A 27,672-nucleotide genomic window follows, 5' to 3' on the forward strand; every position below is an offset into this window, starting at 1 on the left:
ATAATCACGTGATTTCCTTGCCAGAGTTTTTGTTCAAACACAAATCCAAAATGACCGATGATCAGGTTGCGTTTTTAAATTCCTCCGGCGTAGAGTGGACGAAGCCTAAGAAATAAAACCACAACGGCAACGTCGCTAAGCTAAAGGATTGATGAGCAATACAGTGGCTGCGCACGTGCATAATAATTCTTGGTACATTTCTTTGCCGTCCTATGTAAAACAACAACGTGAAATGATCAAATTTTGCGTTGTGTGGAGAACATGAACCACGACGGATAATTCTTACATTTCACGCTGTGTTCCATAATCAGTTTCGAGTTTATGATAGTTTTGACAAAGAGAAACAAACTAAATGACTTTAGAGTACCGCGAGATTCGTAGGAAAAATATAAATTCATTTTTTAATACACGTCCTCGGCATCGCATCGTAACTCTCTAAAGCCCAGGGGCCCCGTTTCTCGAAGGTCCTGAAAAGTTTTGGCACCCGGAAAGCCGTAGCAAAATCTCAAACCTTTTGATTACAGAGCTGTTTTATTCACATATTCGTAATATAGGGAGAGGTTCTCTTCATAAGATACGGATTAATTAAGAATTGCTTTGCGGGCCCGAAAAGTCTCCGAGGCTATCGAGAAACGGACCCCAGGTCAAACGCCGTACTTCACATGAGCCGAACCCAATTCAACCAATTAGACTCATGTGAAGTTCGGCGTTTGACCCAATTAAGTTCGACTGATTTTATTTGGAGTGGCTGAGGTGTTCTTCACGCCTGGCCAGCCGTGAATAACGCCCGTAAGACCGACTTTGGGTCAAACATCGATCTTCACATGAGTCGAATCAAACGCATAAGAAAAGGTCTAAAGGCGCCATTTTGCCCTTACCTTGAAAACCCCCTGACCAACTAGACCGCTTTTGTTATTTGTTTGGTGTAGCAGTTCGGTTCGACAAAAGTTCGACGTTTGACTCAAACAGGCGTTCTTAATTATTTGAGTTGACTGTCATTAGGTTCGGCTCATGTGAAGTACGGCGTTACTCAGATTGGACACAAGTTCGCGACCAAGTGAAGACCAAATACAAGGACCATACAAGTTCAGATTACACACAGACAGAAAATTTATTTTATAGCAATAATACACACATACATTCAAAAAATACTCTTTTAGTGAAGAGAACGTGTTAGAAAATTAAAGTACGTTTTTTAATTTCTCGTGATTATCGCTAAAGGGTACAATGAAAATAGACACTATTGAAGTTGTGCAGTGTGACAAACATCATGTGTGGAACACCGTACAAGTGGACGAAGGCATTTTCGGACGGCCTTTTCGATAAAATACAGTAACAGTATGTAGTTTGCTAGCTAATATATCAGGAAGCTAAGACTCTCCAACTGCTTTATCTCTGAGCAGGAAAGACTGTATGAAATACCAAGTAAAAGACAGAGCAAAAGATTGTTACCCTTTAATCACCTACAATTTGTTTCCTGCTATAGCTCGGTGAAACTTGTTTGTTCAACTCAAGCGCGTTAAATTATTCTTGACGCACGAAACATATTGAACTAGGGAGTTAAATTTTCCTATCCAACTTACAAAGTTTTACATATTTCAAAATTTAACGTAGAACCACAAAGAGCGAGCTGCAGTTAAGAAATAGAAAACATGTACCGTGTTTCTATCGAGTTAATAGAAACACGAGTGGAAGTTTGGGTGAACGAGAAATACTGGTTCGAGTTCTCCCAAACTTCCTCGAGTGTATAATGATGACGCATACATTAACGGCACGAACAAAGCGAATTTACGTTTGTGATAATATATTTCTTAAGAAAAGCGCTGTTAAATAAAAGCTTTTAAAGCAAAATGACAAAGCAACAACTAATGTTCTGAGTGACTTTAGCACAAACCGAACTAAACAGTTTTGAAAAAAAAAATCTTAAACAATTTCAAACCTCTTTTCTTTCCTTTGCAAGAAACGAATCTTCGATTGTTTCACTGTCCTGCAGTGAAAAAACCACATTTGTTCCTCATTTCATTTTTAATAGAGTAGAATTTACGCTGAATTGAAGCAATTCCTTCCAACAATAAATTATTTTCTCGACAACAGTTTGACAAGAATAGTTCTCTCTTATCTGCTGTCATTTTCAAATAAAATCTTTGAGGAAAAACCTAAAACAACACTTAATGAATTGCAAGGGATTTTGAATACAAACGTCACGTTGTATATGATACCACGTATAAAACGTCTAAAACATTTTCAATATATTTGCAAATTTTATAATTTTCGCTTGCCACCTTGCACAAGCGAGATGAATAATTTAATTTTTACAACAATGAAAGTTGCTTAAAGCTTTATCAAAATTGCATTTGCCTTAAATTACTAAGGTAAAATATACATTTTCAGCGTAAGTAGTGCCGCTATTTAATCGTGAATGTTCGGAAATTTTCTGACAACGGTCGCATAAATTGTACTGAGGTGAATGCCGAGAGCGATGGGTATGGCATTTCCACGTTACACTTTTAGCAACGGAGATGAGACATCTATCACTGCAACTACTGTTCCAATGGACCGGTGACAGCCGACCTCTTCTCTTAGGGTCAGATGAGTGTTTATCCCTGACAATTACCACAAAGGGGCGATACGGACCAAAGGGGGCTGGGGCGAGACGACCAGCAGCCTAAAGTTCCAACTGAAGGGAGGCCGACCAAGTTTAAATTACAGGGATAAAAACTGCACATATTAGCTTAAAATATAGAGTTAATATATTTCTTTTGCTTTTTTTCAGCTTGGCATAATCAGCGGAAACCTCAATCCTGCATTAATCAACCACGTTAAAGGAACTGGTCATGTTATCGGTGCACCATCACTGATTGGGACACTTCACATCACACTACATACGGAACTTTTGGCGGTGCTTTTCTGCCGTGCGGAGTTCTGTCGCTGAAAACCAGAAAGAAGGAGTGTTATGAGAAACAATAACAATCAGGAGGGCAGAAGGGTACGTACGAGCGAGGAAAGCGTTCTTAGATGTGTTGGTGGGTAGAAGCAACGCGTAACCACTCCAAGAGCGGAGACATCCACAACGTAAAAACTCCAAGAACAGAAAAACACAGAAGTACACTTGAAAACGGAGACATGCAATGCGTGACGACCAAAAAGGGCTTATAGAAACGTCGCGTGACAGGTGTAAGATTGGTAAAGACTAACCTTTTCTTTAGCTTGCTGTCTCAATTGCTCCTATAACAATAAGAGTAAATACAGTCACTACATGTATGTCAAAATGCCACTACTGACTACTGTCACCTTCTTCCTTTACTTTCCAACACATCAGGGGGAAGGGGAGGGAAAGCGAACCTACCTGCTGCATACGAGCCAATTGCTCTTGTAGTGATAAAACCACGTTGAAGTTGTCTTGCAGTTTATCACATTGCTAGAAGAAAAACAAATTAACTTTAAGGTAATGTGTGACTGATATTTTCAGTAATATATATTTCTTTTCTGAGCAGGCTTCCGAGAGGTTGAAACAATCCAAGGTTTGCTGCGACTTTTCCAATGCATTTACCCCCTTGTATCATTGCTTTTTTTTCTTTTTTCCATTAAGGATAACAGTTTTACGAGTCTATCAGTTACCAGTAGGTTACTAACTTTATCCATTAGGTCCCCAAACCCAACCTTATGAATTTCCCTTGTTGAGTGTTCTGGATTCTTTTGTTTCATTGTCAGTTCTTGGAATTTAGTGCCACATCAAGGCAGTATCCCTTAAGCCACCATTTTCACTATCCTCATGACTTATCTCAATGTCAATGTAACTTTATCACCACGGAGAAATTCGATTGTCACCAAGTAGAATTCATTTACAGCAAAATCCAAACACTACCCTTCTACGCAAACATTATTTTGCTTGTATAAGGAGTGGAAGTCCAAAAGTACAGCATCGAATAAGCAAACTATTATACAAAGCAAGTTTGAAAGATTCGTTCAGTCTCCCCAGCCTTGACTGATTCGTTTCCAATGTCAAATTTCAATTGTGTTATTCTTGAAATCCAGTGAACAATGCCAGAATTGTTACAAAATCTATCTCGCTCACCTTGGATAATTCCATTTTTAAAGTAAGAACTTCGTGGGATAATTTCTCCTCTCTTTCCTGAAATCCAACAAAATTACTTTTCTCAGTCGTTGTTATGACCCGCCTAGATTAGCTCAGCTATCCGCGGGCATGTTACAATTGTAATTTTAATTTGATAACAAATAAAATGTATGTATGTATGTAGGTATGTATGTATGTATGCTATAAATGTTTTCGCGATAAATAGCGCGAGACATTTCCTTGTGAAACAAAGTAACTTTCGTGACCCTAAATCCAAGAAACATTCCAGAGAGACAGAGACAGACTAGGTACTAACCTTAGCCTCCTTTTCACGCTCGCCCAAGGCTTTCTCCGCCAGTTCTAGTTCCTCTCGGTGTAGCTGCTGTAGCCGTCGCTCGTTCTAAACCAGAAAACAAAATGCACTGTCTATAGAGAATCGTATGAATGCCAATTCAAAAAGGATTCACAGCACGAGTGATATTTAGATATTCCCTCAAAATTTGAAAGAATTTTCAAATATCGCGAGTGATGCAAATCCTCAATTGTTCGAGCTTTCATAAGATTACTCGTTCTTATGTGACTGACAGAATTACAAACGCGCGTATATTAATTTGCATAAAGAGCACATTAAAAATTAATAACGAATTTCCCTGTTCTCAGCCAAACGCAATGAAGTAATTTTCTCAGTCATATAATACTAACACCTTTAAAAACGCTTTTAACTTACATGAAAATGACACGCAAGTTCTACTGCACTATTTTAGAGTATTACATGGAGAACAAGAAGATTAAGTAGGCAATTCCTCTTGGCTGTAATTTTCTCTATGCTCACAACCTGGAAGCTAATGTTTCTTTTATGTCGAATTTAAGAAAAATCTGACAGTTGTAACTTTTAAGTCTGATTAATAATGGCAATTTAGATTTTACACGGGCTATAGTCCATAGTTACCTCCTCCTTTTCATTCTTAAGTCTTTCAATTTCTTCTTGCAAAGTTCTTTGTCTTTCAGCAGATTCACGGCGTAATTCTTCTAAGACAACCTGCTCAGATCAAACAAGGGGAATAATTCAAAGGGAATTTTCCCACAATAAAATTAAGTAAAATTACAGTTAAAGTCAAAACAGGAAATAATACGTCGCAGAAGAAGAGTAATTCGTGTGATTTTTAGCAAGAAAAACTCGACCAATATTCGCGCGAAAACGCCTCTCACTCAACAACCGCCTTCAGGGCAATTTACGACCGATAAAAATTCGACGGCTTTTCGACAAATTTATGAGGTATGAACGAGAAACATTAAATGTAAGATAATTAAGACGTCAATTAAGATAGAAACATCATATCGACGAGATATGTTTGACATATTATGGCTCAGTGAAATAAATTCGGCATTTCCGCCTTAAAAACATCACATTTAATTTAGGAATGGTATACAAGTAATTGCTCAATTTGTGGCATATGCATCGGAGAAATGTCAGTCATGTTAGGCCTCGACAAATATTTTACCTCGACCAAACACGCCTGATTTTTCGCCAAAGGGTACAAAAATTTCTTCATTACGTGTAAACATTACTCATATAAAGGACAAGCGTATTGGGTGAATGATCTCCAGTGTACGCTCAGAAAGCCAGTCGTGTGTAGGCGGGAGCCATTCGACAGGACAGCGCCATAGCTATAGTAACAGGCAAACCCAGGCACTGGCCTCAGCCACTTCTTTTTTTAATTTTTTGTTGGTTTTTTATTTGAAGGGGGGAAAGTAAAGAACTGCTAGAAAATAAATAAAAACAAACAAACAAACAAAAAAATAACACTACCTCAGTCATAATTTTTAACTCGCTACAGCTCCGCTGGAGTGTCATGCACAAGTAGCAATAAACTACAACTTAAACGGAATCGAAATTCTCAATTGAAGAAAATGACTCTTTCGGTCATCAATTATACTCGCGCCAACGATAAAGAAGCGAAAAAGGCTCTTTATTTTTATTAATGACTCGGGCTTGAAAGACAAACTGATAAGCATTTACACGGAGACACACGTGTGAATGAGTTCATGGATTATTTGGCACATCGTTAGTTATGAGAGTAACATAATTTTAGGAAAAAATATGAAATAAGGATGCACACAATGTCTTAATTCGCCAAGAATTAACCAACAACGCCGCGAAGACGTCACTAAAAAGAACATACTACATTAAGGCTTCTTCGCAGTTTTGTTTCTTTAGAGTAAAAAATGCGACATTTAAAATGCGCACATTCTCAAAAGCGACAATTCAAATTATATGAAAATCAGCCCTCTGTGAAAAATTTTCATTTTGTAAGAAAAGATCAATTTTTAACTCAAAGAGAAGGAAGATTAATTATACATACCTGTTCGCGCCGAGTGTGAGTCGAACGAGAATCACTTGCTGCCATTTTCTTGTCGTCGATTGAACGACCAGCTCTATTAGCGAGACGAAAAAGAAGAACACTTAGCATAGCAATAAGCTGAAGATGGAAAAAACATAAAAAATAGCCTAAATATAAAATTATGCTAATGTCAAAACAACCTTCAACTCGCCATTAAGAAGGCACTTTCTGGCGTCGATCCATTAGTAGGAAGTACCACATCATGGTGTCGTGTTCTCGCTGAATCAATTCAAATTGATCTTTTTGCGTTTCAGCATTGCGAGCTGTTTTTCTTCCAATTATTTCTCTACCGGTGAATAAATTGAAATCGATATTATATCATGCCTGCTTTTATCTTTTTCTTTTGCGATGAATAAATTCACATCAATGTCTTATACAATATGATCATCTTGTCTTTTGTGATTCATAAATAAGCTTAACCTGACATGAGTGAATACAAATGAAAATAGTTCGCCGGTTGCTTCGCAACAAAAGTACTTTGAAAGCTAATCAAACACTGCCGGTACATGTACAATTGTAGAAATGCAAACTCGACGAAAGACAAAAAAATATATCACACACAACTATGACTTCAAACGCTGGTAACAGTACTTGAAAATACTTTCCATTAAGAGAAGACCAAGGGATCGAACATATGTCAATTTGATGGATCAAAATAACAGCAGAGACAGAGTCTTATTGCAAATTAAAGTATCCTCATTCGAGGCCGAAACGATAACAAATGCAACCATTACGTAACTCGTATTGTTTTCCTTTCATTTCATTAAAGTAACATTTTGAAACAATTGGAGAATGTTCCTAGTTTAATTGACTCTATTATTCCAAATGAAGAATACAGTTAAAGATTCAAATTTCGGTAAAACTTCAAGACAAAACACGCACGTTACACTCGGAAACCGAATAACTTTTGAACACGAAAATAGAAAACAGGAATTTATTTTAGTCATTGTTAATGACGTTAAAAGCTCACATGAAAACTTCAACACACTGCAGGTGTAATGTAAATTACCGCGGAACTTAGATCGGGGGGAGGGAAAGTCAAGTCTGGGTTGTCGAGAACAGATTGTCGTATACCTTTCTGACTTTACCTAATCAGCACATATTATTTCTTATAAAGGACGACTTTTTTGTCATTTCTCATTCTATCATCTGATGGTCCGAAAGCGCTTGAGAGTTAAACAGGAAAAAACCATCCAGGTGTAAAAATGACATTGTCAAAAGTCAGGAATTTTGTTGGCTTACCCTCCTTTCCGAGATGGTCCTTGACCGTACCGCGCCCTACCCACGGGTCTCCTGCAGAATAACATTTGTAACATTGGATTAAACTACTCTTTCCTCTTATACGCTGGGTATAAGGTAATTTTTCAAGTATTTTATCGACTACCACCATTTCGAACAGCTTCCTTTTTTCAATCACCCTTGGGGGAAACGATCGAAAAGTAAGTAACACAACTGGAGTTCGAGATGTAATGGGGAGCTGTTCAGGTTAGTTAGCAACACAAGATGGGCTCGATAGAGGCGTCTCCAAAGGTAAAGAACGGAGTTAAGAGCAAACATCATGATTGGTTTACGAAATTCGTACACTTTGCTCCACCAATAACTGCAAACCTCAACGCACGGGTTACCTACTTTTCGCGCGTTCTCCTGCTAGAGCCGAAACAGTAGTTTTGCTCGTACCTCTTGTCAGTTACACTGTTAACACTGATTGGCTCAATTTCCACTCACCTGTACTCGGCGTAACGATCCACGGATTTATTGAGGGTGCCATGCCGTTCACCGACTCTTGGAGAGCGAGGAGCCTGGGGTGAAGTGGTTCTAAAACAAGAGCACTTTTCGTTAATACAAAACAAAAGAGTTTACTCGCCCAGTTACCCTGGCCCATTTCCAGCTGTTAGATTGCGAGGAGCGCCCAAAATAAGTACATTTAACAACAAACAAATTAAAATACATCAATAGGGTCCCATACGGTTTAGGGTTTTTGTGCAACTTTGTACTGTATAATTTTAAATTAGTTCTCCACATATTCTCCACCTATTCTTAGATATCAACTGAACATCTTTTTTCCAAGTCTGTAGCTTGCAGTTATGTTTGACAAAAAATAACGATAAAATACAAAATTTCAAAATGACATAGAGTATTCAAAGAGTGCAATAGCTAGCAGATGAGCTTTACAGTTTTCTTTCATAAAAACGTTTGCATTTCATGATTGCGGGAGTAGTAGGTTTACTCACCCAGTACTTTTCTTTTGAGTTCGAACCCTGGAACATAAAAAATAACAAACAGCATCAAAAGGTTAATGTCACGCATTCACTATTCATTGAAGAGTCCTGCTGGAATTGTGGTCATAGGAGCAATACGAAATAAATTATCTTTTTCTCAAGAAATATTTTCCGTCTTTTTTTATCATGGTTACACGAAGAAAATGATTTCAATATGAAAGCGCAAGTACGCCGGAGGGAAATGGTTTCCGACCAATAAGAACAAGCCTAGCCGGTTTGCGTATTTTGAAACATTTAGCCTAAATTTTTCAAGTTCGTCTTTTGTAATCCGAGTAAGTCTTCTCCATCCTTGACCATCTTTGTTCCTTCACGATGTATTATTTATTTTTTGGTGTTTTTTCATCGTAGTAAACTACTATTTTCAGGTTTTCTTCAATTTAAAGGTAATTCTGTACGCGGCCAAAATAACTCAAAATACCGTGGCTTGAGCTCCTTTAAGGAGTGAAATACAAATGTGCTTATTGACTGAGTGGAAGCTAGGCCGAAGGGAAAATATTTGAAAAGTAGCGTGATTGTTATAGTATTTATTTTTTGCGTGTGTGCGCGTCCATGTTCGGATGTGCGTTAGTTGCTAACTACATCGACCATTACTTTTATTTCTCATATCAGCCACCAAGCTAGATTAGCTTCTTATAGTTATTCTGGGTGGAATGTTGCTTGCAAAGGACGTCTGAATACGTTTAAAAGATAAATAAACGTGTGTTGTTATTGTTACCCAAGGTTTGTTACTCACTCTAATGAAGCCTTCCTTGAACCATTCGCTGTACTCCCGGATCCTTCACTAGAACTGTTAAATTTCTCCACAGGAGTTAACTCCACGCCGGAATCTGAGGTCGTCCTGGTCTTCTCATCGATAATCATTCCATCTGAAGACGATCGCTTGTGTTTTGAAGTGGCAGGGCTACTGGCTGGCCGAGGGAACACTTTAGAAAGGCTCAGTGACCCTTTAGAATCTGGATCAACTGCTTGAGTAGATTCAGAGCCAGCATCCTGCAATAAATGCAACACCATGAACTGCCTTATTTGATTGCGTCTAACAGTCAGTGAGCACAGGAGGTGCCCAAGACATTTACTAGATGCCTCTTGTACAACCTTAAGTGCAGTATGTGGGGATGGGTACGTACATGTAAACCTGGTTTAGGGAGATTCATTTGACTGTCGAAAAGTACTTGGTTGTGCATCAACTACGCTTCACGATTGGCTTAAAAAAAACTCGCGCCACTTTTTCATCCAATTAGAAGTAAAACCAAAAACAATCCACCGTAGGAAAAAAGATGGCGACTGTACATTTTGCCACAATGGCTTGTGAACCTAAAGCAGCCTATAAGGCACAAAGAAAGCCAAATTTTTACAATATTTTTCCCTGTGCTGAGGACATTAAGTAGCCTAGGTTTGAAGATCTTATAACGTTTCTGTACGTTTCTATGAACGTTGTTAAGGTTTTTGTGCGCTAAGAATTATGGGTAAATGTACCAGTCACCATCTTTTTTCCTATGGAGGATTGTGATTCGTTCGTACTCGTTTTCCCGCGCTTTACGTCAGCTACATGTAATTAGTTCGAGTTTTGATTGGTTCACTTTATTGTCTGTGTCCTTTGTGATTTGCTAGAGTGATAACTTTAGTTTTGGTTTTACGACACTCAATTGAAAACCGCTCTATGCATCTTAAGAACAGAACAAAATCTGCAATCATGTACCTTATTCTTGATATTGTCCAACTCTGGCTCAGATTTAACTGAAACAGAACTCGACTGCACGCTCAAAGGAACATCCTTGTCCACAGTGGTATTGATAGCAACACCACCAACAATTCTGGTCTCTGAATGCGACTTCCGACTTTGCTTAAATCGCTCCACTTTTGCCGCGAGCTTTGCTGCAGCACTCTTGGAGTTCCTGTCGCTATCTGATGCATTCTCTGCTGTAGACGCGACAGTCAGTTTGGATTTCTCTCTGTCTTGACCTGTTGCCATCAAAAGAAATGTTTTCGTAAGGTGTGTAAGGGCCAATTTCCAATTCCCTCGGTTTCAATAGGCAAGATTCACTCTAGTTTACTGACTTTAATTCGACTAACACTCCAATAAGACGCTCCTGTTTGCTTGTACATAATTCCATCAATCGTCCGCGTCTTTATCCGTCTTATCCGTCGTTACTTCGAGTGAATCGCATACACAACTACAACGTTTTGCCCACGTTCGCCAAAACATGCACACTCGAAAAGATCACGTGACTAAACGCGGGAACTAAACGGCGGGAAAAATACATGAACAATACAGGGAACCCAGCGACAAGGTGATGCCTCTTCGGACCCTCTACTATCTTTACTGGCCCCTTAACTGTATTCCTCTGTTAGACCCGTAGTTGTGTACCGATACTATTGGCTCCTAACTCTATACGTCTGTTCGTTCATCACTTTGGGGAGATGAACAAAGAGTTAAAAGGACATAAATGTTTGCTCAATGTTGCCGAAGTCTGGCCGCTTTGCGAATGGCTCAATATACTTTATTTAATACTTTGCTCGTTCTAACAAAATCTGAGAGCCTACACTGAGCTCCGTATAAGATACAAACACTGTATTTCAGTTGTTTATACCGAATCTTGACCCCTGGCGTGTTACTTTGTTGTGACGATGACGCTTCACTATAGGTAATGATCCGAAGGGAAATGCCAGCTTGGCCCTCGGTTCCTGGAGGATTCAACCATGCCGTATTCAGGAGGGAGGGCCTGGCAAATGATACCCCTTGCCCCTCCAGGGTTGGAAGCGGGGTTGGGCTAATCAGTTTATCCAGCCAAAAATTATTTGATTACAAAAGCTGCTAAAGAGGGCCGTACGCGAAATACGCGTGAAGAGCGGCAGCACCTTACCAGTGTCTGTCTCTTCAGTTTCGCTGTCAGCTTCTTCGCTGTCGCTATCATCCTCTGAATCGTCTTGTCCTTGACCTCCAGGTATGATTCCTTCTTTGAGTTCATTCTTGAGCCACGTCGGGGCCTAAAAAACACCAAGCCACGTACACACTTGAAAATACCAACACTATGGCGATGCACTTTTCCCTCTCGTGAACGGTCGAAGTCATAATTGGTAACCAAGCTGGCCTGAACTAGGTCGAAACTGGTTACAAGTTGGTGATAGACTAATACGCACTCTCCATATGCTTAATTGCTCACTTTCATACTGGCTTGCTTGCGGTTAGCTTTTATTTGTTGGTTAGGGCAATACCATAAGTAAAATAGACTAAGAAAGTAGTAATTTTCCCGGGATTTGGCGGATTAACCTGGTGGTATAGTGGTAAGAGAGGGATTTCAGCATGTGAAAAGTTCTGAGTTCGATACTTTCTGGTGACTTACAACTTTTCTTTTTCTTTAAAATACTAAAACAAATCATTGATAGTGTGAACATTTCTAAGTGTCGCGAAAATGGCCACGACGGTTCACGTGCGAAAGTTGGAGGTCAACCGGAAGTGAGAGTCTGAGGACCTTTCTTTTTTTGTTTTTGTTTTTGTTTTTGTTTTGGTTTTGGTTTTTGAATTAGTGTTGAATACTACTACTTCTAACCTCTCCTAACGTGGTGTCCATCTCCGAAGAGCTTGATCCCATTGAGGAATCGAGGCCCGTAGGCCCTCTGGTGTTACCAAAGGAACTGTAAAAGCAACATGCAGAGTTGAATCAGAAACCATTGACAAGGAATAATTCAATCGCCTACATTAGAAGAGATGGGATTCATCTCTCTTGGAGGGGCAAGTGAGTGGGACTCAAAGTAACAAAAAATTAATGGTATAACAGTGAGAGAGAACAGGGAACTGCCATGGTAATCATTCACTGCAGTTTAGCCTGGAGAGTAAAATGCAGAGAGTGGACGGTCGCTTCTTCGTTACGGAAATTTTGACCTGAAGTAGTCACGTTTTACGAGAAGGTAGCATACATCTAAATGCGCAAGAGGATGAATCTAAATAGCTCCGACAAGCGCCCAAATCTTATTGTTCACCACCGCAGATCATTCTACACTGAGTAGAAGATTCCCGTACGAATTACGTGCTCTCTTTACGACCAACACGTGAGCAACAAGGCTTAGTGGATGCACTCCACCTTTGACTGCTTATAAAACGTCTTCTATTCCTGCGTGAAATGTACTCATTTTTATAATCATCCACGTGCAAATAACTTAACTGAAACCTACCCATCAAAAACCGTAGTCTGTTTGGACAATCTTCTCTCGCTAGCTTTTTTCTGCGAACGTTTTTTCGACCTCCGTCTTGTGGGAAGCGGAGCCGTGGTTTCTATCTGGACAAACACGTTGACGCCAAAACCATTGATATCCAGCAAGTAAACAGGAAATTCGTGTTCCTGATCTTTCCCATACATGGTGTAAGTGTCCCAGTGAAACAAGCGCGTGGGTGAAGGCATCGTTTCGTTCTCACTGATTCGTAGGAACCCTGCAGCAAACGTTTGATCGTTCATTTGTCCTCGGCGGGAGCTGTTTCTGATGTAGTTAACTGAAGGGTCTTCTTTTGATGCACAGTCGCTTCGTTCGGCGTCAGAAAAGACACTGAAATAAGGAGAAAAGTGACCTGTGAACGTCGCAGTGATGCGCTGCCTAAATACTTACTTTGGACGTAGCCATTTTATTCCTGAAAGTTTAAGAAAACAGTTCATTTCTCGCAATAGAGAGTAAAACCAAAGTGTAATTTCCGGGTGAGTCAGTTAATTGAGTGCAACTTCAAAACGTTGAAATAAGCAATTCAGAACTCGGGGAGAGAATGCAATTAGTGAGAAGGGCAAAAAAATTGAAACGACGGAAAATCACAGAAACATTCGTTTCAACGTAACTTTCACTTGTCCAACAATCGTTCCACTAAAACTCTCAGGGATAAAAATGTTCAATCAGTATTCAAAAGCGTATCAAACAATATAAGTCTTTCAAACGTGGAATAGAGCTCACATAGTTCTCTATCGACATCGTTCTGAAATATCTCCGTAAGGGAACGAGAACCTTTGTGTTCAACTTACCCATCCATAGATTTAGGAATCAAACTAGTACTGCTACCCATGACGTCTGGCTGTGCGACACCCTCCTGTACCCCCTCCTTCCTCTTCTTGTAAGACTGTGGCATGGAGAATCCCTCCTGCATTCCCTCTTTCCTGCCTCGCTCAAGTCTTGTGGAGCTCGAGCATTCTAGCACGCCCTCTCTGCGTTTCTTGGCGTCTTTTGGAAGAGACGACTGGCTTCCGGAGTTATGATCGCTTTTGCTCCTGAAGACATGGGGAAGTTTACATGTTAGCCTTTTAACTCCTCGCTGGAAATGGCAACTGGCCTTTCTAATGCATGTAGCAAGTATAGTCGAACCTCCACTAAAGGCCACCTCTCTACAACGCCAACGCCAACATCTCTACAACGGCCACTATTGCTCTGTCCCCAAGGTGGCCGTAGTAGAGAGGTTCCACTGTATGTTCCCGTTATAGAAGTGACCCCAAAGTATACGTTCGAATGTACAGGTCAGAGATGTCTACTATCATTAACTTTCCTGCTGAATTAGTGGCAACTTTCAGTATAACAGGACACCTACAATTCTTGTTTCTAGCGACAAATAAACAAACCGAATTTATAATCTTCATGTCTTACTCGACCTTTTTGCTGGCCAATAGCTTGTAGAAAGAACTTGCTCGATTGTTTTTCAGCAGCTTTTGCTGTGCAGAAATATTTTTTGGAAAGTGGAAATAAAGGTGCGTCCCTTACCACACAGTGATGTATTCTTACCCAGGAGATAACTCTAAACTGTCAGCACTGCCGATACTCATGCTCCCGCTGGGATTTCTCTTATGTCTCCGGTTGTTTCCTTCAGTATCGGTCTTGTCTCCACTCTCGCTTTGTGTCCGCTTATTTTCCGTGGGTCTTGTCCCCCAGAAATACAAGTCATTATCATTTGTCCCAGCCAAGGTGAAGCCATTGCCGCAGAAAATCATCTGCGTAGAGAAATAAAGATTCAGGATTCAGTCAGGGAAATATGAAAAACTTTACGATGAACTTCAACTTGCAAAAAATCAATGTCTATTCACATAGTCTATCTACACTTCATACGACCGAGCGAATGAACGATAGAACGAACGAACAAACGAACAAACGAACGAACGAAAGTTAGTACGAACTTGCGAACATGCAAACATGCGAACAGACGAACATGCGAACAAACGAATATACGAACATACGAACATGCGAACTAACGAACATACAAACATACGAACATACGAACATAACAACGAGCGAACTATTAAACGACAAAAATCTGAAAAGTTTTACGATGAACTTCGACCTGTGAATATGTCTTGCCTCATAGTCCATATGCACTTCGTACGAACGAACGAATGAACGAACGAACGAACGAAAGTACGAACATACCAACATACCAACCTACCAACATGCGAACAGCGAGCGAACATGCGAACATGCGAACAACGGAACAAACGAACTTACGAACACACGAACATACGAAGGTACAAATATAACGAGCGAACTAGCTACAAAAAAGCCTTTCAGAGAATAGTGTAAAAAGCTTTCTTAGGTAGAATCTCTGTGTAACAGAACCCCGACCCCATCCTCATATATGCCTGTCGTGATCTGAATTTGAGACCATTCATCTAACATTTTACCGAAGTGGTCTTTTCTTCTAACGCCTTGACAATAGCAGGTACATCACGTGGTTTACAGTTGTTGCATGCCAGCTGTCCATACTGATTGCAGCCAAACGTGTACACCAGGCCTGGTTCTACAAGCGCTGCACTGTGAGCTGGTCCCAGGGACACGTCCAGTACACGGTGTTTAGACAATACTTTCACAGCTGTTGGTACATTCTTCCCGTCTACCTGGACCTTGGTAACACACAAAACAACGCCTCAACAAAATGGTGTCATTAAGGGATTTTCGAGTAGTCTAACAAGAAGTTGGTGGTCAAGGCTTTGCAAATTGAGCTCAAAGGATTTAAATTGTGTTAGAAAGTACGGTACTATTGTTTACAAAGAAGAAGTAACGTTCTAAATTATTTCTGTTATTATTTCAATTTACCAGCTGTCAGCAAACAACTATTGTGTCAATGGCCAAAACATGAACTATCACTATGGTGTGCATTTTACTAGTACTGAAATATTTATGAAGTTCACCGCTATTAATAATCCACACTACTAATCTACAAAGCAGAGGTGAAACAAAAGAAAATTGGTGGTGGGGAGAATGCGTTGGTAACGTTTGCTCAACAACAACAAGTTATGGTATTATTGGTCATTACTGACATCAATAAGGCCAGTGCTGTACCTTATTCAACAAGTTCTTCATTTGCATTAGAAATCCCTGACGGTTATTCAGTCCCAGCTTGTTGTTTGCATTGCTGTTTCAGAGGACGAAAACAGAAACAAACATTAACCCGTGCAGTTCGTCAACCTGATTCGGAACTCTTTTGAGGAATTGTCTTGCAGAGTGGTTCATGAAGGACAGTTGAACTTGAGTATAGATGATGTCAATTTTGGTCAAAGATGATGAAGTCAGAAGTGGAACAAAGCCCAACGCTCGCCACGGCCGGTTACGGGTGGCACGGGAGTCAATGGGTTAAGTGAGTATGCAAATTGAAAAAGAAAAAAAAAGGTCACAGCTACAAACCTTCCGCAAGCCAACAGAGCGCCTGTATCAGTGAGGAACATTGTACCATCATAACCACACCTGACTTGTTTTATGGACACTGTATCATCTATAGCTGTTACCTCAGTGGGAAGACACCTGTAGAGAAATAAACAAGAAACAGTTAAACTCAACAGTGAGCTGCCTTTAGCTATGTCAATGAGATCTCGTTAAAGCTCTATATGATTTTAGGTTTCTTTGCCATTCAGGACCTTTCAATCAAACTTTTCTCATTTAGAACTTGTACTTTTGATTATCACTTCTCGCACCAATCTCTTACCAATTGATAGTCTCCTATTCCACTGGTCAGTATCAGGAAGGGTAAGTGCTCAAGTCAAACTCATACCCAATCTCCTTCATGTTCTTACACCTCGATCTGAAGGTTCTACTTTTATCCAGTATCACATGTCAGCAATGCGTGCAAACAGCAAATAAAATAAATTAAAATAAATAAATAAATAAATAAACAAATAACAATATCTAGAGAGAAAGCCACATCAGCCTTAGCTGATTTTCATGCGGGTTCTCTATCCTGGTCGAAATGGAATTTGGAGATGTTGGTTTTTGTGGAGGGAGGGAAACTGGAGAACCTGGAGAAAACCCTTGGACCAAGGCGAGAACCAACAACAAACTCAACCCACATATGGCACCGGGCCAGAATCAAACTCAGGCCACATTGGTGGAGGGCGAGTGCTCTCACCACTCCACCATCCCTGTTCCCCTACTAGAGCCACATTGTCCATGGCAATCATTATAAGCCTGTAATAATGAACACAACTGAAAAGATGTTAGTTTCTATGAGGCATTTCATGCAAGATATTTCACTTACTGATTATCTTCATCTCCTAATCCTAGTCTGCCATCATCTCCACAGCCCCACGAGAACACCACACCATCACTCGTCACGACTGCCACATGGGAATTGCCACAGCTGACAGATGTCACATCAAAACTTAACAGTGCTTCAATCAACTTTGGCTTTGATGAATTCAACCAGTCACCATGACCCAGACAACCAAGTTCACCCAGACCACAAGTCATCACAATGCCATTGTCAGTGACAAAAACAGTGAATTGGCCTCCACAGCACACTCTATAGAAGAAAATAAAATCCGGTTTTAATTATAAGTTGGAATCCAAACAATTACCCAATGTGCTTAATTGTGCTAAATGGATGGTTTTACAGTTCAGCCCATCATGAATTGATGACAAAAAGTCACATATATATTGCTTTTTGAAACATTGATTTCTGCTCTATGATCTCTACATAATGAACTCCAAGGTTCTACTGCTGTATGGCCATGCTTGCAATTCTACATTATGAACTCTATGGCTCTACTGCTCTATGATCATGCATTTTTACAAAATGAACTCTAGATACCATTCTACGTCCCTGTGATCTTATCTATGACCCTACCATAGATGATATGAGGATGGCGCATATAATGAGTAGAGGTGTAGAGCTCTATGAAAATGTCTGTGCCAAAAGGTACATCAGAAAACACGCCACAGTTGAATTTTGGAACACAGATTTATGGTCACTTTCTGTTGTCATACACCAAGATATCAACCACAAAAAATGCATGACTTTCTCCTGTTTGTGTTTCCTCTAAAACAGCAACATTTAATAATAACATCTCTGTGATGAGTCAAATTTCCATGACAGGTCTTACTTCAAAATAGATTTGGATTTGAGTGCTTCAACTTGCGTTGGTTTGTCTCTTCTGTTGCTGTCACCGTGACCAAGTTGACCACAACAATTGGTACCCCATGTGTATACGGCATGTTCTATTGTTACCATAGCAACATGGGAGTTTCCAACAGCAACCTTAAAAAGAAGAGTTGACATACTTTTTAATTTTTAATGGCATCACATACAGTAAGAGAGCCTTAGATCAAACACTTAAGGGCCCACAGATGCATTTTCCATGCATTGCTAAGGAAGTGAAATACTACTTTTGGTGAGTGATGACATCATATTGAGAGCTGACCAGAAATCCCACTCACAACCAAGAAAATTTAATACCAATTTCCTAATTGTTTCAATTATAGTTGCTTCAAAACTTTAAGAAGTACAAAAACAAGCCAAACAAATTAACAAAAAATGAGAAGCAGTAATTAAAAACATAGAAAAAATAAATTTGAATCTGCACAAATATCTTCTATCTTACAGAGGTACAATTCTGTAGAATTTTCTACCGATTGGATGCCGAATGGCGAACAGTGTAAACAGCTTCTCTAAGATGATCAATAATCTTACTTTGGTCAGGGACATTAGCTTTGCGAATATATACAGTAGAAGATGACTCGACTGCCCATTGGTATACGTTTATTAGTCACATAATGTTAATAATTAGGTAATTATTATTAGCTGCAAATTTTTATGTAAACTAGTTTACATCTTACATTGTAAATTTTTTTAATTCTTATTTTGTAACTATTCTTTATTGTTTATTTATACACGGCCCCACAAGCTGCAAGCTTAATTACTTATCGTGTTTAAATAAAATTCACTTACTTACTTACTTACTTACCTCTCTGAGTTGTCCCTTTGCAGGAATCTCAATAGGGCACATGTTGGTATACAGCAAGTCTAGGTAATACAGAAGTGTTCTGAAACAATGTAAAACACAATAAGAACATGAAACAATGTACAACACAACAAGAATATATCATTAGTATAATGAAATTGTGTCTAAGGCAATGCAATGTACGGTAATTTAGTTGACACTAAAAGATTAGCACTTGATTTTCACAATAATGAGCATTCAAAAATACACCAAATAAAAGACTCATTTGTGACTAGTTGTTAAACAAGTGCAGCTTTCATATTAACAACAGTTTAACAAAAGCCCTCTGAGCGGACATGTGGTTACTGGATAGTGAATGACATACATGCAATGGTGCAAAAAAAGAGTTGTAGACTTCTAGTTTTAATGCAAAGTACTGTTTAAAATTTGACTGCTCGACATATAATGTTCTCTGCACCATTGTGAAGAATTGGGATAAAGTTGGTCCAAAATGTGTCTCCTCAATGGAATTTAAAACTCATTACTGAAGAACAGACTGATACACCCAAAACATTTTCAGCACTCGCACTGCGAAAAAAAAAAAACATCATTAAGCCCCGGCCAAACGATCGCAATATGTCAACAAAACATATTGCAACATTGTTGGGCACGATGATGTTACGCGCGTTTGGCCACCCTATTGTGATGTGTTGCAACATGTTTGGTGTTGTTGGCTCAAATTTGAAACTGTTCAAATTTTTCATGCAACAGTTATGGATGTTGCATTATATTGCATGCATTTGGCCAGGTTTGTGCAACAATGTTACACCAGGACATGCGCACTAGTTCGATTTGCAACACCCAACATGTCGCAGCACATTGCAACAGGGCAGCCAAACGCACGCATGTTGCCCTCGACAATGTTGCGATATGTCGCATCAAAATGTCGCGATCATTTGGCTGGGACTTGCAAATACTGGGCCAACAATGTTGTGATATCTTGCGTTGAAATGTTGCGATCGTTTGGCTGGGGCTGTTCGGTATTGCAAACCAAACTAGTGCCCATGCCCTGGCGCAACATTGTTGCACGAACCTGGCCAAACGCATACAATGTCATGCAACATCCATAAAAATTAATGTTGCATGAAAAATTTGAACAGCTTCAAATTTGAGCCAACAACACCAAACATGTCACAACACATCACAATAGGGTGGCCAAACGCACGCAACATGTTGGGCCCAACAATGTTGCAATATGTTGCGTTGAAATGTTGCGATCGTTTGGCTGGGGTTTTACAGGTGTACCTTCTTCTTATCTTACGGCTTTGATCAATGGAGCTTCCAAGTTCATCTTCACTTGTGTCTTCAAATCTTTTCATGAGCTAAAGAAAAGTATTAGCAAAAGAAATCACACCATGGACAGAGATCAAGTTCTAACATTTCCCAGAGAAACAGGGGCTAGCCAGGATTTTTCATAGGGGGGGTCACACTGTGTCATAGTGAGGGTACTCACCAGATTGTCATGTCATTTTTGCCACCAGTTGTAGGTTGTTTACTCAAAAAAGGCTTACAAAAGGGGGGTCATGGGCACCCCAGGACCCTCCTAGCTATGCCCCCGAGAAAAGTAAACTATTGATAAGGATTGAATGGATGTACACCATATATATGTAGGCTGACAAAACACTAAATTCCCAGTACACTAATAATATCAAAACATGTTTGAATTAATTTGGTAATTAGAAATTACAAATCTTTAGATCTTATGAATGACATAGGTATAATGAATACCTTTGGAAGTCTCTCATTCAACAAATTTTCTACATCTGGTCTCATATCTGGTTCTTTCTGAAGTATGTCTGCCACCTGAAAGACATACATTAGACAGCTTTCAATTTTCAATATGATGAATGTTGACACAGTGTAGGATGCTTTTTGAGGAGCAGCATGAGAACAACCAAAGTTTGAATGCATAGACAAGCTAAATAAGCCAAATACTTGGAAATGTCGGTAATGGAAATTTCAGAAATAAAAATACTATCAGAAAATTGCCAGAACTCACCAGAAATCTAAATTCTGGACTGTAATTTCCTCGTATGGGAGCAAATTGACCCTGCAAATAGAAGAAACTTAATGTTCAATTCGAATTTTGCATACTAAGACCGATCCAGGGTCAGTGTTTTGAAAGCCAAACAAGTGTGTCCACAGTCCTCTTTTGTGACAGATTTTTGATAAAAAGTCGTTTTAACTGTGTGGTAATTACACCATAATAATCATTTATGACTGGCCCAAAGGGAAGCAGTGAGCTTTGTTTCCCTGAGACCCTTAATGTTCCTCTCAGCTTCCCCTCATTATTATATTCCTTTATTCACTCTTGTACTTTACAAACAAAGGAACACTGAGGCCTGAGGGGAATCAAAACTCACTGTTTCCTGGGACCGGTTATTCACTGTTTTCTTATGCCTCCTGACTCAGAAGTACATGTAGAATAAACTGTGCAAAAAAAGCTTGCTTAGTGCCAACTGGTACACAATTTTGCTGCAGCTTCAAGGCACACAACCTGATCACCTGTGAGTTGAAAGTTCAAGTTGTTGTTTCCCTAGAGAGTTTGTTTTTAACAATGACACATGTTCTCTTCCCATCAGAAAATGTACTACCTTGTATTTAAGTTGGGAGGTATAACAAAGACATTTTTAAACATCTGTATGCTCCTCCCAATAACCTGCCTGTGTTGGAGAAAAAGAAATGTCAATAATGGATTATTTGACTGGCAATGTTGCCATTGATTGACTTCTTGGTTACTTGTTCTGATTTTGACTGTGGTATCAACAAATTCCTTCTGCATCTATCTGATGCTTACCTTCATGATTTTGTTAACCAATGCTGGGAGGTTGGAGCCTTCAAAGGTTTTTTGCCTACTGGCCATTTCATACAATATGCAGCCAAGAGCCCAGATGTCACTCTTGTGATTGTACTCTTTACCCTCACACTGAAAATTAAAACATATTACAGTAACTAAATCATTACCATTTAATATAAAAGCAATATTTGTAACTTTCTGTGGAGCTCACCTTTCCTCCCTGCAAAAGAGCGAAGGGATAGTGTTGCTATGGTGATGGGGTAGCCCTGGTGAAATGGTCCATGCATGTATGTGTAGGTCATTAGGGGGAGCTCCGAGTTTATTTTAACAACAACATTTCAAGTATGATGCACTAAGTGAGACATACACAATCAAAGTACAAGAGACTACCAACGATTTAAGGGTTTGTTGCATTGATGAGTTCTGCCTTAGCAAGTCAGTTACCAATGAAAAGAGACAAAAGGACAGTCATCTCCCAACCTTGGAGAGCCGATAATTTCCAATAACTTTTTCACATTCTATTAGACAGAAGGGAACGTAGTTGACAGCCAACAGCTGACATTTATGGTAGTGTACACTGTAAGTGCTCTACATCATTTTGTAACCTCCCTTTCACAGAGAGCAATTATGCAACTCTCCTACGCAGGTCTCAAGGGTCTCTACCAGTTGTTGGTTGAACTATGCATAGTATGATTTGACTAAGCACCCAGCATAGCAAATGAAGTAATGAAATGTACCATTTCTGGTGAAATATAGTACGGCGTTCCAAGAACAGTATTGGCCTTGGAGCCCTCAAGCTGTTTACTGATACCAAAGTCACCAAGCTTGACGACGCCTTCCTTGGTTAGAAAAATGTTGGCTGTCTTCAAATCCCTGAAAGGATCAAAATTATGACAACTGTCTGTTACAATGTATGGCAGTACGCATACTGTATGTGAAATACAGGTTACATCAACGTGTCAGCTCGACAAGGGTTTTTTTTTAAGCAGCGCAATTTGTTCAAAGTCAACGCACCTGTGCAAGATGTTGTTCACATGAATATATTTCAAAGCAGAGAGCATCTGTTGGAAGATTATTAGGATCTCTCTTTCTTCCATGTCCTTCTCCAGTCTTGACAAGTACTGAGCAAGAGTCCTGCAATCACAATATAACATTGCAGTTGATCAAGTATCCATTTTGCTGACTGGGATCAATTTTTTTTTTAACAGAGAAAAAAGGTCAAACAAATTTCGCTCTTTTCCAGACTTCAAAAGCTTTAAATAAACAGACCCTGTTAACTGGACATATTTAGTATTTTCACAAAGACTAATACATGTTAAAAGATAAATTTAGCTTGAAAGCATTTTTAAAATGGCAGCTTTGATAGTACTTATCTGGTGAGTAGAGGACAATAATATTTATTGATTGAGACACACCTTTACTAATCATATCACTGATCAGTACATCAGTGTGTCTTAAAATAAATAAATGATGTACAGCTGTAGATTTAGCTAGCGTAGATTTACAAATTTGTCAGCCCAGCAACAGTGTTAAAATTCTCAAGTACATGTAGGTTCTACATACAGGCAGCTTCTATTTTAACATAAACATACTCAGGCAGCTGTGGTGTGTGTACATCCCATTGAATTTGAAGTTTTTGTTCTTCTGGACAAAGACTGCTTTCTTCGTAAACTTTTTTTGTTGTTTGTTTTCACTAAGATTCAGTGCCTGTATGAGTAGTGCAGTGCACAAATGCATAATACTCACCCTCCATCAGCATACTCCATTTCAATCATCAGTGTGCCGTCAACTTCAAAACTGTCATAGTAGCTGATGATGTTGGGATGCAGACTAAGCTTGGACAGCACTTTGGCCTGTGAAATAACGAATCATTGAGTTTCTTATAAGATTATTAAAAAACAAAGTAAACAACTATACTATACATTATGTCCACTGAAAATTACTGACTTTGCTGTGGCTGCAAACACTACAATGGACCAGAGAAGCATGTCTGTAAGCTTGACAAACCTCATTCATTGCCATCTGTCTTTCAGTTGCAGTCAGGTCATGAAGAGAAATTTCTTTCAGGATGACAAGTGAGTCATCATCCTTTTTTCTATACAGAACAGCTGCTCCGTATGCCCCTGAAACATTAACAGTGTGGATAATAACTAATAAAAATTAACAACCAGTAGTCATGCAACCAATCTTCCTTACTTCTAAAACCAAAAAATTTCAGTTAAAACAAATCTTCTCAACACACCTTACCATTGTAAGGTGCAATCATTTAGCACCAAAAGATTCTCTTAAGTCTTTCTTGTTGCCTTGCAAACAAGATAATTTACTTTTAATGAAGGAAGAAACTACTCTGACTTACCTTTTCCTACAGTCCTGATCTTTTCAAAGTTGCTAATGTCCTGCTGCTGAACACCAGACCAGCCTCGCATCTTTTCTTGCTTGAAGTAAAGTTCTCCAGGATGTAAACTGCAACAAAAAACACTTACTCATAAACATTTCTGCAAACTGGATTTATATTCTTCAGTTTCTGTATAGGCACAGGCTATAATCGGCAGGTGTGCTGGTCCAAGTGCAATAATCTCTCTAATATCCCCTTTGCTCCCCCATGTACAGTGTTCCAGTTAATTTTTTTTGGCAAGGGGTCATGTAATTTTTCAGGGGGGTCGCACAAAGTAGGTCTACCTGGCTAACCACAGCTGAAGCACTACGTAAAGCTCAGGGGGTGGGTTGGGGGTGGGGGGTTGTTGGGCAAACAGATAAAGGATTGACTTTCGGGAGTCTAAAAATGTTTGACATTTGATACCTCAGAATGCTTTCTGGTACTATGGGCCACGTTTAATAAAGTTTGTATACATTCTGAAAAATACATAGCAAAAATGAACAACCAAATGTGGCATTTGTGTTTACATCAAACACTAGCAGCTTATTTTTGCATGCAACAGTTCGGACTGCAGTGTAAACTAGTCAGAATCCACTCCACTGTTTTGTTTGCTTCATTTTGAGGCAAATGATTTCCCAGTGCCAGGTTTGTGTTTGGACTGTCACATCGGCCGTCACGGCTCGGTTCTCATGTGTATATTTGGATTTGACATTCCCGCCGAAGCGCGTAAGCGGTAATGCCAGCAGAAGACTTTGCTGAACTCTAAGAGAAAAATAATTTTTCCTCTCTTCCTTTACTTTAAAATTAACTCATCAATTTATCGAGAAAGTTGAAAGGTATCACTTGTTTAATTCATGAAAAGTATTGTATAACGACAATAAATATTATCAAGCTTCGATGATTAGTCAGGTGTGACTTCAGAAAATGACCTTATACAGACAAAAACAAAAACTTAAACTGGCTTTTTATAGACCCAATTTTTGGCAGATTATTTACAGTAGTTCTAAGGATTAAACAACAAATTCACTCCAAAATTTTCAATGATAGTCACCCTGTTGGAGTCTGGCTGCTGTTCATGTAACATTTTGGAATCTTGTTTACAAAGAAATGAAATTCGATTGGGGAAGAAATTGATCACGTGCTAGGTAACCGAGGAGAAAATCACACGAGACAGAGCCGCCATGAATGAATCAGATGAATAGTTTCTCAGTTTCTTGAGCCTTAGTGGGATCATCGAACTGTATTCATTTTATCCTGAACTAACAAGTATAGGAAATTAACAATGCCACGGCAAGGCAGTTTTTATTTCTGGGGCACGCTCTCTTTTATTTGCTAAATTACCAGAGGATCAAATGATTCGCAAGTCAAGTCGCGTTTGGAATTTGGTTAAGTCGTTTTTTCAAACTTCTTTTCCTTGATATCTTGTATTACAGTAATTTTTTTCAATCGTTTTTCATTAGAAACTTCACTCTTTTATTTACTTTTGTTTTCTTTCATAATTATAGTACTTTAATTTATATGAATACTTTAACCGATTTTCCTTTTCATCAGTGTCAGGTCAGGTAGCGGTTACCATCGGGTTTTTGACCTGAGACCTGTCTCTTATCTGGAACACTGCATGTAGTAATGGAATCACCATTATATTTAATACTAACATATTCATGTTACACGTGTAGCTATGGGTTGAAAGTCTGCATTCAAGCCATTTAAGTGGCCCACCTGCTGAATGTTTAGTGAAAAGAACGTCTATAGCATGGTTATTGGTAAAAGCAAAAGGTAGTCTGCATACGCACAAGGTGGCTTATTAGGCCAGAGCTTATCCCGGTTTCAGTAGCATGAAGCGATTAGAAGTATTTCTACTCCCCCCTGGATGGGATGCTAGTCCATTGTAGGGTTACCCACTAGCATTAAATTTGCCGGTACCCATTTATACACCTGGGTGGAGACAGGCACTGTGAGAGTTAAGTGTCTTGCCCAAGAACATGACACAATGTCCCCGGCCAAGGCTCGAACCCGGACCGCTCGCTCCGGAGTTGAGTGCATTAACCATGAGGCCACCATGCCCCACTGGTTATTATGGTTATCATCATTATCATAAACAGTACAATCTCAAGGTGTGTAGGTCTAAGTGCAATACTTACAGTAACATCAGTAACTATATTTTATCAGTCTGTATTAGATGCTTGTCAGTATCTCCCTTACCTCTGATCCTCATCGCCTTTACTCCTAAAATCTGTACCCATGATATCTTTTGTCATGCCAATTGCCACCTATGTATAAAGGAAAGTTAGCATTAGTTAAGCTAAAAATAAAATTCTACTTTTACAAGTACCATTATAAACTAAGAGAGAGATGATAGGAACAAATACTGGGATTCATTATTTTTTGACAGTTCCAAAAATAGAAAGATAACCATGAGAAAGGATAAACTCAAGGTTACAGTATGTATGGAGGCTCTGGGTCTTTGGCTACTGTCTCTTGTATCAACCTACCTGAGTTAAGCCCTCCAAGATCTCCACAATTTCCAATACATCACTGCTTTGAATGAGAGGACAAGCAAGGAAGTCAAGCCGAGCACCAGGTGAATCTGCATCCAGGCATAGTTTGACAAGTTCAGTGAAAAAATTCTGAAGTTCATCAAGCTCCTTGACAGCGTAAAGAGAAATCACCTGGAAGAAAGTATTTTAAAAATTCTGATAAACAACAGATGAAACCACTTCATCTGCCCTCGAATGGAGCAGTGTTGCCCAAGCCCACACGTGAATTATCTACATGACTATATGCAGAGGGTCGTACAGGGGGATCTCTGGTCCGGTTCACAAACAGAAAAAATAGGGGATCACGTATCACGGATATAAAAAAAATAAGTCTGTAAGAAAAAAAAAATAAGCAACTAAGATTCTCTTTTTAATAACCTGTTCTTGCACTAGAAACAGTGTTTGAAGAAAGCAAAATCGCAAATGGCTAAGTCAAGGCTCCATATTGCAAATCGCATACCTAAGTCAGTCTCGCTAGATGACTCTAACCATTTGGAGGACTTCCGTCTCAAAATCATGTAGAATAGAGTGGTAACATCACAAATATCGGTTAATAATTCAGGTTCTTAACAGGTCAGACAAAACCTTCAGGTCACCAGTCATGAAGAATGATCTCCTAAATTCATGTTTCACAGACAATAAAATCAGCAAATCACGCATCACGAGAACAACCCGGTATGACCCTCTGTGCATATATATTGACATCATTATGATCTGTGTTATTAATTGAAAGTCTGAGATAATGGTTGTTTGTATGTGTTTGCTTGATTAGAAGAAACTGTCCGCATGATGAAGACATCCTTTTAGAATGTACATGGTTGCCACAGGCATCACTTTTCAAAATTCCCTGACTTTTCCCTGATAAAAATAAGATTTTCCTGACCACATAAATACAAAATGTCCGATTTACTAGTGGCTTTTGCCTCAACTTACAGCTGTCCTTTCTACTCATTTGTTAAGACTAATAGATTTTCAACAC

General features: G+C 39.2%; 1 protein-coding gene across 1 annotated transcript in view; it reads right to left on the reverse strand.

Annotated features, from left to right (window-relative positions):
* Nucleotides 1-209: 209 nt before the first annotated feature.
* Nucleotides 210-27,672, reverse strand: part of LOC145479563 (uncharacterized) — a 29,641-nt gene continuing 2,178 nt past the window's right edge. The window contains exons 2-35 of the mRNA XM_081457960.1: nucleotides 26,649-26,825; nucleotides 26,359-26,426; nucleotides 24,136-24,242; nucleotides 23,787-23,902; nucleotides 23,526-23,632; nucleotides 22,794-22,913; nucleotides 22,517-22,652; nucleotides 21,780-21,908; nucleotides 20,982-21,032; nucleotides 20,711-20,785; nucleotides 20,228-20,304; nucleotides 18,947-19,025; nucleotides 18,086-18,240; nucleotides 17,242-17,505; nucleotides 16,395-16,511; nucleotides 16,053-16,125; nucleotides 15,395-15,613; nucleotides 14,505-14,710; nucleotides 13,757-13,999; nucleotides 12,927-13,295; nucleotides 12,305-12,389; nucleotides 11,618-11,741; nucleotides 10,453-10,715; nucleotides 9,490-9,746; nucleotides 8,709-8,735; nucleotides 8,203-8,292; nucleotides 7,720-7,770; nucleotides 6,439-6,511; nucleotides 5,025-5,114; nucleotides 4,392-4,475; nucleotides 4,076-4,132; nucleotides 3,347-3,418; nucleotides 3,196-3,225; nucleotides 210-2,928 (exon numbers count right to left, since the gene is read on the reverse strand). Coding sequence (XP_081314086.1) covers nucleotides 2,869-2,928; nucleotides 3,196-3,225; nucleotides 3,347-3,418; nucleotides 4,076-4,132; nucleotides 4,392-4,475; nucleotides 5,025-5,114; nucleotides 6,439-6,511; nucleotides 7,720-7,770; nucleotides 8,203-8,292; nucleotides 8,709-8,735; nucleotides 9,490-9,746; nucleotides 10,453-10,715; nucleotides 11,618-11,741; nucleotides 12,305-12,389; nucleotides 12,927-13,295; nucleotides 13,757-13,999; nucleotides 14,505-14,710; nucleotides 15,395-15,613; nucleotides 16,053-16,125; nucleotides 16,395-16,511; nucleotides 17,242-17,505; nucleotides 18,086-18,240; nucleotides 18,947-19,025; nucleotides 20,228-20,304; nucleotides 20,711-20,785; nucleotides 20,982-21,032; nucleotides 21,780-21,908; nucleotides 22,517-22,652; nucleotides 22,794-22,913; nucleotides 23,526-23,632; nucleotides 23,787-23,902; nucleotides 24,136-24,242; nucleotides 26,359-26,426; nucleotides 26,649-26,825 — 4,251 coding nt within the window. The 3' untranslated portion in view covers nucleotides 210-2,868. The remainder of the gene's footprint in view (nucleotides 2,929-3,195; nucleotides 3,226-3,346; nucleotides 3,419-4,075; nucleotides 4,133-4,391; nucleotides 4,476-5,024; nucleotides 5,115-6,438; nucleotides 6,512-7,719; nucleotides 7,771-8,202; nucleotides 8,293-8,708; nucleotides 8,736-9,489; nucleotides 9,747-10,452; nucleotides 10,716-11,617; nucleotides 11,742-12,304; nucleotides 12,390-12,926; nucleotides 13,296-13,756; nucleotides 14,000-14,504; nucleotides 14,711-15,394; nucleotides 15,614-16,052; nucleotides 16,126-16,394; nucleotides 16,512-17,241; nucleotides 17,506-18,085; nucleotides 18,241-18,946; nucleotides 19,026-20,227; nucleotides 20,305-20,710; nucleotides 20,786-20,981; nucleotides 21,033-21,779; nucleotides 21,909-22,516; nucleotides 22,653-22,793; nucleotides 22,914-23,525; nucleotides 23,633-23,786; nucleotides 23,903-24,135; nucleotides 24,243-26,358; nucleotides 26,427-26,648; nucleotides 26,826-27,672) is intronic.

Source organism: Orbicella franksi, chromosome 2 (genome assembly GCF_964199315.1).
Source record: "Orbicella franksi chromosome 2, jaOrbFran1.1, whole genome shotgun sequence".
Taxonomy (NCBI): Eukaryota; Metazoa; Cnidaria; class Anthozoa; order Scleractinia; family Merulinidae; genus Orbicella; species Orbicella franksi.